The sequence below is a fragment of the Hyperolius riggenbachi genome, chromosome 8, assembly GCF_040937935.1.
Source record: "Hyperolius riggenbachi isolate aHypRig1 chromosome 8, aHypRig1.pri, whole genome shotgun sequence".
NCBI lineage: Eukaryota > Metazoa > Chordata > Amphibia > Anura > Hyperoliidae > Hyperolius > Hyperolius riggenbachi.
Window position 1 is genome coordinate 269,580,949 of NC_090653.1, and position 12,589 is coordinate 269,593,537.

A 12,589-nucleotide genomic window follows, 5' to 3' on the forward strand; every position below is an offset into this window, starting at 1 on the left:
GACCGCAATCACGGAAGTGTGAGCGGGGGTTTTACTGCACTAATCGCGGTAATATCACTGCGCAAAACCGTAGCGCTAAGGGCCCTTTTCCACTAGAGCGTTTGTGATTCCTGAATCACAAAGTTGCAAATCGCTAGCAATTTTAAAATCGCTACGGTTTGCTAAATAACATTGGAATCGCGGACGCAGTAGGTCATTTCCACTACCGCGATTTATTTTTTACTAAATCGCGATCGTACCGCAGAACGATTTTTGCCACGTTTTTGCTATGCAGTGCATAGCATAGTAAAGTCGCGATTGCAAACCTCGGGAAATCTCCGGGAAATTTTGGACTTTTGCTGAATCGCAATCACTAGCGTTCAGTGCGAACGCTAGCGATTGCTAGTGGAAAAGGGCCCTAAGCGCTGCGGGCCCTGGAGGTGTTTAAACCAGCTTTTGTTGTTTTTCATAAACCTTTATGTGAGCTAGGACTGTGCATTGGAGTGATCCAGGATCTTGTAGAAGGCATTACACAGTAGTGAGAGTTCCCAGCTCAGCGCTAGTTCTCGCTGCTTCTCCAGCCAGGCACGGCGCGCTATACACACAGGCAACCCCCTCCCGCCGCACAGCTGGCTGCACTAACCGCGCATTGCGCATGCGCCTCCAATCACCTCTGTCCGACTCCTGCTGCTGTCAGGAAGTGACGTCACGTACGTCACGGCGTCTCCCAGGGCAGCAGAGGCAGCAGCGGCCAGGGCCCATCATGGCGGTGCATTGGGCTTTTTCTGCGAGCCGCTGAGAGCCCGGGAGAAGCTGACGAGCGGCCGGAGAGGTGTCAGGGCTCCCTCCGCGCACAGGACGGAGCCTGCGAGGGGCCGCTGAAGCCCCGGCCACTGGGATGACCAAGGAGGTGACAGCGGGGAGACTTGTCTTGTCACAGCCGTGCCGGGGCTCAGGGGGGAGCCTCCTCTGCTAACTCTGCCTAAAGTTCCAGGAGGGCCCCCAAAGTAGTGCTATACTCACCAGAGTGCCCCCAACCTGCCCTGGTGCCCAGGAGAGCGCTGCCAGGACCCTAATCTCAGGACCTCAAGCTGCTTCTGCACTCCTAAAGTGTCCACAGGACTTCTTATTGCTTTACTGTCCACCAGAGTGCTCTAACTTCCCTGATCTGCTTCTATACCCATTAGTGCACCCAACTTACACAAACTGCCCCCAAAACTGTGAGAGTGTCTATAGAATCTCAAGCTGTGCCTAAAGAAGAAAAGAGTGGTCCCAGACTCCAAGCTACTCTACTTACCCTGAAGTGATCTTACACCCACCATCATAGCTGCTTCTCTGCACCTTAAAAGTTTGGAATTTTTTTTTAGTGCCACAAGCTCCTCCTGGCCCCCCTCCCTCCAAAGTGCCCATACTACCCTAAGTTGACCTTGTACCCTCTAATGCACCCTGTCCACTTGACTTGAACTGCTTCTCCCTAAATTGCCTATAATGTTCTACAGTTTTTATAGCTCCAAAACTTATTTGGTATTTTAAGCTGTGCATATACCTTCTAAATAGCCCCTGGCTGTCAAAACTGCCCTACCCCATAAAACGGATAGTTTGTAGAATTGCACAAGTATCCTGAGCTGTTTATATATCCCCAAGGTGCCCTGGTTCTCTAAAGTATCTCTACACCCCTAATGTACTCCTAATATTAAAAAAAAAACAACTACCTTTTATATAGTGCCTATAAACAGTGTAAACTGTTACTGTATTTCCTAAAGTACTTCTTGTACTCTGAACTGTTGTAAAGTACCTCCAGTAACTGATTCTCATACTCAGAATACTGTATTTTTATAAAGCCTCAAAAGTGTAGTGTCGCTAACACCTGAAGTACCACAAATGATATAAACCGTGCATGTGTACTATAAAAAAAAAGTTCTGGTACTCTTAAAGTACAACCAGTTGGCTCCAATTTCTCTAATCATCGTATAAGTCAACTATAGTGGCCTTTGTACTTGGATTTTTGAAATGTCTCTACCCATGAGTTACCCATAGCTCACTAAACTCTTCTGTGCTCATTCAACTGTCCTTTGACCTCAAAATTTACCCCACTGAGTTCTCATACTCTAAACTTTCACACTTTAAATATTACCGGTAGTACCTAAACTGCCCTGGTGTCTGATCAATCCATTTGGTCACTAAGTATCTCAGTAACCTTCAGTCTCATCCTATTCCCCACAGACTGCCCTAAATGCTTTAAATGGCTCCTCTACCCTCCAAACACCACCTGTGTTTTCTCATTTTTACCTGGACCCAACAAGCAGCTGCAGTGCCCAAGAGGCCATGATTTCAGCCCCCCCTTTTACTTGAAAGCTGTGATCTTCAGTCTATGCAATAACTAGCCATGAAAGCAATACAGCTCCTCTAATCCCTGTCAGCCTTTTAATAGAGTCACTAGACTTATCAGGCTTTATATGCAGCACAAATGTTCTTAATCACCTTTTTTCACCACACATGAAAGCCTCCTGCGAGTCTCGCACTATTATTTTGAGAACTATGAACTAGTCTGTAAATTTCACACAAACCACATCCTCCTACCAAAGAGACTGAAGTTACACAGGGCAGGAATAAAAAACACTTCCTCTTTCTTTTCTCTGTGACGGACTTTCCTCAATGGACTGAAAAAGACATTGTTGACCAGTAAGGAATTCTGGATGCCGTGAAGACGAGGATTCTTGGATCAGCGTTCTTTATTTATTGGTTATTGGAAGAGCATCAGGGCGTCCTATGGGTCAGCAGCCTGGAAAAGTGCTTGGGGACCAGAGGAGGCCAAGTCTGCCTGTCTTGCCCTTTATAAAGGGAGTCGTGAAGAAGGATGCCACAAAACATGCGGGTCCGCATTTCAATGTATTTGTCGAGCATGGTAAGAAACAGTGGTTGTGGTCTGTTGTTTGTAATCGCATTTGATGTATTTTTGGGCTGTAGTGTTTGATTTATTGTTGCTGGATCACAGTGGTGTTCTATTCCTGTGATCACAATGGTGCTGTATGCAGTGAATTTAGAGAAGGCAGTTTTACATAGAATGAGAAATGGTTGGATCCACTGTCTGATTTGTATTGCTGCTTGTGTCACCACTGAGAAGAACTATCATCATGTGCAGTAGAGAGCTGCGGTATTGGTTTGTGCTGAACTTAGTTTTCCCTATATAGAATGAATTCCTCATACATTGTTTTGGAGAACGCTCTGAAGTCGGTGCTAGTCTTTTTTAGGCGACCCAGCAGGAAGCCTCGAGGAAAATCAGCTAACATGATTGGGTGGATGACACTCTTTTAAACATCTAGGTTTCCAATAGGTTGTAGTAAACTAGGCCCACACTGTTTGGCCAATCACAACACTTCATGCTGTAGAGGGTGTTGTGATTGGAGAACTGTTACCTATAAGGTTTCCTTCTTGGTCCCCTAAATTAAACAAGTGTTTTTTGAAACCCTTTAAAGGTCCACCTACAGTGGTATTGAAAGTGAACCATTCCTGGTAGGAACATTGGGTGCATAGAGGTGCTGGAAAGCGTTTTTGGGGAATTGAGGAGCAGCACTTAAAGCAGGGGTGGACAAATAAATGAGGCCTTTCTTCACCACCTGTCAGCTGCTTCTGTTCACAATCCGGGGCGCTTGCTAGTGCTCGGCACGGGCAGTGGACACAGCCCTCCTATGGAATTGCAGCTGAGCATGGCAGTTGCCGTCCTCAGATTTGATGTGTGGCGTTACCCAATGCTACCATTCAGCTGCAAGTAATTGCAGCCGAAAGGCGCTTGTGGGTGGCAGCTAGGAAACTGAGCAACAAGCAAGCAGTTCAGCCTCCCATGGAAAAGAGGATTCAAATGAATACTTAGGTGGTAAGGGGGGGGGGGGGGGGGGTTGTGGGAAAGATCAGGGTTATTTACCTGGGGCTTCTTCCAGCTCCTTGTAGTCTATCATGTGCCTTATTGTAGTTCCAGGGTCCTTCTGTCCCTTTCCACACACCTCTTCGCTCCCGTGGCTGTGAACTGTGCAAGTAAAGCTTTCAGCCTCGGGAAAGCAAATGAGGCAAGAGGATGGGCCTGCGCATGTGCAGTGGTTTTTGACACTGGACAATCTTTCGGAGAGGATGATTGCACCATGGTAGGGATCAGATCTACAGTGAGGGACCTGATAGACTGCTGGGGCTGGAAGCTAAGTAAATCTGAACTTTTCCCCCTACTTCTTTCATATGAAATCTGTAGTCAGTCTGTCCCAACCAGCAGACATCTGGCCTTAACCTACGTACAGATGCTGGGTTTTATTACTAGAAACGATCTATGGTTGTTGTTGAAAATCCAGCTGCAGTACCGGTGTCACGTGACAGTATGGTGGAGGTGACCCAGCGGGAAACCTCATAGGCAACAGTTCTCCAATCACAGTATTCTCTACAACTTAAAGGAGTCTAATTGGCAGAATACTGTGGGTGTAGTTATAACGACCTATCCCATACCTAGAAGTTCTAGTGCAGGAGTGTCAAACTCAAATAGAAAGTGGGCTGAAATTGTACACTTGGCCAAGTCATAGGCCCGACGGACTTCAATGTCTAATGGCTACATCCCTCCCTTAGAAAGTTTCCTGGTGTCCCTCCTGATACTCTGCCTCTAATACAGCCATAGACCCTGAAAGGCAAGACTGCTAGGCAACTGGTATTATATAAAGCACATCTGGAGTGAGAGGGATATGGGGACTGCCATCAGTTATTTCCCTTTTAACAATGCAAATTGCCAGGCTGTCCTGTTGATCATCTGCCTCCAATAGCCATAGGTCCTGAACAAGCATGCAGATCAGATGCTTCTGATTGAAGTTTGACAGGATAACCCACATGTTTGTTTCAGGTAAGTGATTCAGACACTACTGATGCAAGAAAGACTGGACTGCCGGGCAACTGGTATTCCTTAAAAGGAAACAAATATGGTACTTCCTGCTGGGCAGGAAGTATGTCACTGGGATTCCCGTCGGTCCGTGCCTGCGCGCCGTGAAGCACCGTGATCAAAGAAATTCCGGCACTGCCCATTGATTCCAATGACTTCTGCCGCTGTGGAAGTCATACGGTAACGGGCTGTAGACTGTGCTTGGTGGCGAATCGGAAACCTCCAACGCAATGCGGTAAGTGTGCTTGGCCCCATACATGTGCATTACCGTTGCGTTACCCAGCTGACATTGCACAATTTCCCTTAGCTGTGAACACAGCAGAGAAAGAATAGCTCCTGTTGGGATTGTTTTTGCTGTGAGGCTCAGTTGCAGTGCTTCCCTTTCTTGAGGAAGAGGTGGAATCCTTAAGATTTTATTGCCACTAACTTCCTTTTACTGGTGACACCACAGGAAATGAGAGAACCTCAGCAGCATAGGTAGCGATTGAGGCGTCTCATTACCCATACACACTCTAGATAGATGTTGCCTGACATATCGGGACCCAGGAGCAGTGCAGATGTGGTGGGGACAACAAAGCTATCAGCCAAATTGTTCCAAATGTCAGATAGATGGCTGGTCAGGGGTCGGGGGCTGCTGTACGCATGCCGTATTATCGGCTGAGGCAGTCGTTATCGGGGTGCTTCAACCAACTTTAATCTAGTGTGTGTATGGACCTTCATTCACCTTACTCATGATCTGTTTTAGGGCTAGTTTACACTGTTAATGCTCCCGAAGATTTAGGTTTTTGTTTTTTTTACAGCTCTAGCAAAGTGCTAGGTCCAGGAATGTGTACATTCTATGGTACTCAGCAGTGATGATTTAAAAATAAATGTGCCAAATCAAAAAACAGAAATTTGAATGGCCTAGCCAGATTCGGTATATTGTCCCACTTGTGCGTTTATGTTTCAAAATGCAAACTCACTGTGTGCTGCATTTTATGCATTTTGTGTCTTTTATAGTCAACAGAAGCACAAAGACCTGTACAAAGATGATCCCAACGCGTTTTTCCAGTATCCTATCTATTTAACGGGAATTAAATGTCAAACAAACATGATTTTAAAGGTGTGCGCTTGCGATGCCAGAGTGGTCCATAGAGCTTTAAAAAATACATGTAATGCATTGCGTTTGCATGGAATGCATGCGTTTGCGTTGCGTCAAATGTAACTTTATAGTTTAAGCTAACTGTGAGCCGCCTACAAACTTCCAGGTCCACCTGTGCAAGTTCTTGGTCTTGGCAAACCACCTTATCCAAATTTGTTGAATAGGTAGTTATCGTGATCGCTGGGCTAATTTCTGGCTTTGTTGAGCAAATTCCCCTATAGGGATTTTGGCGGCACCTACTAGTGTTACCGTGTTTCCCCTGAAAATATTATACACATTTTCCAAGAGATGTGGTGTTTTTTTTTTTTTTTAGGCCAACTCTTATTGCTTTGGGTATAGATGATTCTTTTGGGGGGAGTGTTTGCTTATCCTGGTCTGTCTTGCTGCATTCTATTGCCGATTGATTTTACATGTATACGGTAGCTGCCTGGACACTATTTGAATTGACTTTTATGACCTGTAACTAGGGCTTATTTTTGGAGTACAATACAATACAATACAATAACATTTGTAAAGCGCTTTTCTCCCATAGGACTCAAAGCGCATAGCTGTGTCTCAGATTAATACAGGGTTTCAGGCTGGGTTGTGTTACAGAGGAGATAGTCAGATGTTCATGAATGCCAGACTGAAAAGGTAGGTTTTCAGTTTAGACTTAAATGCTTCCAGGGATGGGGCTGTCCTGATTGGGTGTGGCAGGGAGTTCCAAAGTGTAGGGGCAGCATGACAAAAGGCTCTGTCTCCAAAGGTTTTGAGGTGGACTCTGGGGGTGACCAAGGTGTTACGTCCTTTTGATCTAAGATTGTGGGGGGTGTGATGTAGTTGCAACAAGTCCTTCAGGTATCCAGGGCCCAGATTGTGCAAGGATTTGAATGTCAGTAAGCCAATCTTAAACAGAATTCTCCATTTTATCGGTAGCCAGTGGAGTGAGCTCAGGGTTGGTGTTATGTGGCAATGGCGGGGTTGGCTCGTTAACAGCCTTGCGGCGGTATTCTGTACTAATTGCAGGCGGCGTAAGTCTTTCTTATGCAGGCCTGTGTAGAGGACGTTGCAGTAGTCTAACCTTGATGTGACGAATGCATGAACTAGGGTTGGAAGATCCTCTGAAGGAATTAGGTGTTTAATCCTTGCGATATTCCTTAGGTGAAAGAAGAAATGTTTCACAACAGCTGAGATTTGATTCCTGAAGCTTAATTTCCCATCAATCAGTACTCCCAGGCTGCGCACACAGTCTGAGTTGTTCAGGTCTGAGCTCCCTATCCTTAGCGGTGTTGGTTGAGACTGGAGCTGCTTTGCTGTTGAGCCCTGGCCCTCGTAGCGTTTATTTTGAGCATGCTCAAAAATCATGCTAGGGCTTATTTTCGGGTAAGTCTTATTTTCACGGAAATGAGGTACAGGACCTCCATAGCAGTCAATGGAAAATGCCAGCCAGAGCTTGTGACATCACTAACATGTGCCAGTCAACAGGTGTCCATGCCAGTTGGAGCCTGCTGGTAGTTCCCGTCATGCTCTGCACTTTACAATGCACAGCAGGCGAAGTCGTCTTTGGTACCAGGTTATCTCTGGTCTGTCAGTTGAGGACAGTGACTGAGAGGTCAGAATCTTCCAAGTTGCCTGCTGATGCCAGTGTGAAGTGCTTTGGTGCATTTGCTATCATTCTGTATGTTGCTCAAGATATCCTATGATTGCAGGGTCTGGTCTGTTAGGGCTGAAACCCCACCATGTTTTGTTAGTGATTTCATGAGCAATTTTCCTTGATTTTGTAGTGATTTTAAATAAGCATTAGCTTTTTTCCAGCGATTGCGATTTCAATTTCAAGGGCTGGAACCCGCTTGGAATCACAAATCACGTTCTCAATCACTTGCGTTTTATGCGAGCGCTTTGTAAGTGAGTTCATGAGCAATTTCCAGTGAGTTTTGTAGTGATTTTAGAAAAGTGTTAGCTTTTTGCCAGCGATTGTGACTGCGATTTCAATTTTAAAGCATTATGGGTAAAACAAGGGCTTGTGGGTACTTCCTGCACTTTAAAATCACTCACAAAACTTTTTATGTAGCGATTCATTAGTGATTTGATAGCGCTTGCATACTTTACGTTCCAAAATGCTGCATGTCCTGCGATTGCAATTACTCTTATCGCTCCAGTGGGTTCCTCTCAATTCACTTACATGGGCAAAGCAATTTTGGAAATCGCCAGCAATGTAAGGCGGTCCAAAAGCACTGTAGTGGGCTCCAGCCCTTCGGCACCGTGGCCAATATTGATGCGCTTGTCGATCGTCAAAGTGCTAATGCAGTGTCACCCGGTGAGGGTGATCCCACAGCAGCGTTGCAATGTAGTTAAAATTGTAAGCATGCTACATGTAGAATTTTTTTTTTTCTAAGCGATTCTGTTTGAATGAATGTGCAAAAAAATCGCTTTCCAAAATTCGCCATTGTTTCTTGCGGTGTGAACGCATCCTTTATGTTGTTTAGCAGTGATTGTGTACTTTTGATTGAGCCACACAATCCATTTTTATATTTTCTTAACACATAGCCTACCTGAAAGCCTACAATGAGGCAAATTATGCAACTCATTGCTAACAGTAATTGCTTTCTTACATGTTTCTCATAAGTCATTAGCAAGTTATTTCTTCTGCAGCTTCCTTATTCTCTGCTATGCTTCCACTTTCACTTCATTTTTGAAAGTCAAGTAAAAATAGAAGGGGGGGGGGGGGGGGGGGAGGTGTAACTGCATAAAGGCGAACTGCATATGGATCTGATCTATAATACCTCATTGCTTAGTGAGCAGAGTTCCCACGTGTTACCTATTTTTGTGTGTGTGTGAAATGAAGAAATGGTTCTAAGCCAAGTTCTGTAAAGCATGTAGACAGTTTCTAGATTTTGTATCCTCTCCCCACTTTCAGGTGAAAAGCCCACTTGTACAGGGATGCGTACTGCCTGTGTACTTTTTGCAGTCTCCAAAATGCTGGTCACATGGCCTGCAAACCATATGACTCCTTTGGGGAAGATCACTAAGGCCACTTTAACAGGGGCAGTTAAACTGCGTGCTTGTCGGGCCTTCAGCCTCCTATCTGCAGGCCACTGAGCGTCTTCTGGCTGCATGATAATGGAACCTAATGGCAATTGTACCCCGCCTATGTCAGTGATTGACATGCAGTTCTCTCTCCTCAATCGTTTAGTTGACTCAGACTCTTCGTGACCATATGTACTTCTGCACGCCAGATGTGTCTGTCAATCATGGCTTCTTTCAGCTGTTGCATAGGCATGTTCATAGTTTCACACATACTGTCTATCAATCTTAGCCTATGCCATCTTTTGCCTTTCATTCTTCCAGGCATCAAAGACATGCAGTTGCTAGGCAGCATAAAATAAAATGCATCATTGCTCGTCTGAGTGTGGTCACCGGCTCTATGTGCTTGCCACCTCTCCACTGCTTTTGCAAGTACCTGGCTAGTGCACAGAAGCAGCTGACTGACGGTGAACTCGCTGCCTTCAGACATAAGTGTCGTCTTTGATATCACCCAACCTTGTGCGCTGCCCTTTCACTGTACCGGGCAGCACGGTGGCGTAGTGGTTAGCACTCTCGCCTTGCAGCGATGGGCCCCCGGTCCGAGTCAAAGCCAGGTCAACATCTGCAAGGAGTTTGTATGTTCTCCCTGTGTCTGCGTGTGTTTCCTCCGAGCACTCTGGTTCCCTCCCACATCCCGAAAGCATACAAATAAGTTAATTGGCCCTAGACCAGGCATGGGCAAACTTGGCCCTCCAGCTGTTGAGGAACTACAAGTCCCACAATACATTGCAGGAGTCCTGACAGCCACAGTCATGACTCATAAAGGCAAATGCATTGTGGGATTTGTAGTTCCTTAACAGCTGGAGGGCCAAGTTTGCCCATGCCTGCCCTAGACTATGATACATACACTACACAATACTGACAAGAACATATGACTATGGTAGGGACTAGATTGTGAGCCCCTCTGAGGAATAGTTAGTGACAAGACAATATACTCTGTACAGCGCTGCATAATAAATTGGTGCTATATAAACACATAAAATAAAATAATAAATATCTACTGTATTTGGGGCCCCTGGATTTCCTTTTGACTATACTTGTATTATAATCTGTACAGTTTCCTTCTTGTGACTATATAGATACTGTATATTCTCACCTGATTTGACTAACTGACACTGACTGAGGGAGTTTCTTCACAGAGAAATACAAAGTCTTTTGAACACCAACTCAGCACCGTTCAGTACCAAATAAGTGGACAGGTTCTGGGGGGGGGGGGGGGGGGGGGGGGGAGGGGTTTCACTTACTTGCAGGGCTGTGGAGTCGGAGCTGTTTTAGGTACCTGGAGTCGGAGGTCTCAAACTGAGGAGTCGGATACTTTTTGTACAAACTCCACAGTCCTGATCAGAAATAACTACAGAGTCGGAGTCGAGGAGTCAGAGTAATTTTGGGTACCTGGAGTCGGTGGTTTCATAAATTGAGGAGTTGGAGTTGGATGATTTTTATACAGACCCCACAGCCCTGCTTTCTTGTGCTTCATGTGTCCTCCTTCCAAAGCCAGAGAGAAGTATTGGACTCACATGAAGTAGAATTAAACTGACATTCAATAAAAATGTCTTCCTACTTTTTTTTACTTTTTTACCTACACTGTTATATTTTATGCACAAGTAATATTTTCTGTCTACAAGTTCCCAAAGTACTCACAACCACCCCTCTTGTAGACTCAAACAGTCTCTATTTTGACCTATGACACTGTATTGTTATCAAATCATTTGCATGATCTTGTTTTGTTGTGAGTTTCTGTATGTTCTACCTGTATGTTAAGCCATTTATCTATTGTGCAGCGCTGCGTAATATGTTGGCGCTTTATAAATACAATAAATAATAATAATAATAAGTACAGTTTATCTGCTCTGAAAGCTGCCATTGCATTTTATTGCATAGCTGCTGTATTTATATATTAACATCTAGTGATCATGTCTCAGTTGCACACATACTAGAAGCAGAGAGAGTTCCGTTTCTGCACTTTTCTAATGTTTACTAAATGTATTTGACAAAGGAATGTAAACAAAAGATAAATTATCACCTCTTCGGATGTGGCCAAAAACTACCAACTGAAGCAAGGAGCTTTCAACTGAAGAACAAAGTGCCATGTTTAGCTGTTTGAATGCTGTTTTGCTATAATTTTGTTTGTGGTAGCAGATTGTATGCTGTAAATAATCTTTTAGTGCGAAGAAGAAATACCGAGTTTGATACCACTTTAAAGAGAACCTGTACTGAGTAAAAATATTTAAAATAAACACATAAGGTAACTTCAAATGAACATTACATAGTTACCTTGCCATCAGTTCCTCTCAGAAGCTCACCATTTTCTTCTGACAATAATACCTTCCAGTTCTGACAACATTTGTCAGATCTGAAATATATCGGTTGCTGTCAGTAAAATATTAGTTGCTGTCAGTTATAGCTGAGAGGAAAACTGATGTACCAGGTAATGTCCATGTTTCCCTTTGGTTCAAGTGGGCGATGTTACAGTTCAACAGTGTGCTGACCAGAAAGCTGTTATGGGGTAACGGCCATTTTCAAAATGGAGGACGGAAAATTCCCTTGATCACAGTGAACAAACAGGACGCGGGAGAGGAGAAAGAGTTTGAGGAGTAGACTACATGGAAGACAAGTATGACTTGGGTATAAGTATTTTGACTTTTAATTTCAGTTCAGGTTTTCTTTAAGTAAATCCCTCCTGATCCTGTCCGTTTTTTTTGGTACTGAATGGTGCTGAAGTGTTGTGTTCAGGAGAATTCGGATGTCCGGAATTCGATATCTCAAATTCGAACACCAACACTACGTATTATTCCAGCTTTCAAACATGTTAAATGCAAATTGTGTTCAGCATTCAGTCGGGGCAGTTAAATTTACTTTCTGACATATTCGATTGGCCCAATGCTGCACTCTGCATTAAGTTCACATCTCATTGACTTTTGGTTCCTTTATTTGTGGGGGTTTAATTGCATTAGTATTAAAATTGTTCTTCCTGTTTACTGTATAATTGTTCTTGTTTATTGTATACATGGGCATAATGACTGTCGCCTCTTAAAGTGAACCTCCAGACTAAAAATCTACTCAGCAGAACTGGAAAGGCTTGGTGTTTCTTTAACCGTTTCACAGCATCAGAACTTGGTTTTTCTTACCCAAGCCTCATTTTTAGCTGCACAGAAGAAAACTGCCCGGGCATTTTTCCCCTGATGCTGTGCAAAGCATGATGGGATTTTTGATGATGTTGTTCTCCTTTTGCTGTTTGGTGCAATTTTTTTTTTAATTTTGAGAGTTGAAGCCTGGTGCGCAGCTGGGAGGGGTGATCAGCACACAGGACAGTTGGAACTGTCTCATGCTCCCTGTCACCTCCTTTCAACGAAAACGATGGCTGCCCCTATGAAATCACAAGCATTTGCCTGTTCTTTTAAAACAGGGTGGATAAGAGATTATATTACCTAACTATTTTAATTAACATAACTAATGTAACGTAATGACAGTATGTTTGTTTAGGCTGAAGTTCCACT

General features: G+C 44.2%; 1 protein-coding gene across 1 annotated transcript in view; it reads left to right on the forward strand.

The window, feature by feature from the left end:
• The first annotated feature begins 702 nt into the window (after positions 1–702).
• Positions 703–12,589, forward strand: part of ABL1 (ABL proto-oncogene 1, non-receptor tyrosine kinase) — a 388,171-nt gene continuing 376,284 nt past the window's right edge. The window contains exon 1 of the mRNA XM_068248847.1: positions 703–2,884. Within this exon, the coding sequence (XP_068104948.1) occupies positions 2,749–2,884 (136 nt within the window). The 5' untranslated portion in view covers positions 703–2,748. The remainder of the gene's footprint in view (positions 2,885–12,589) is intronic.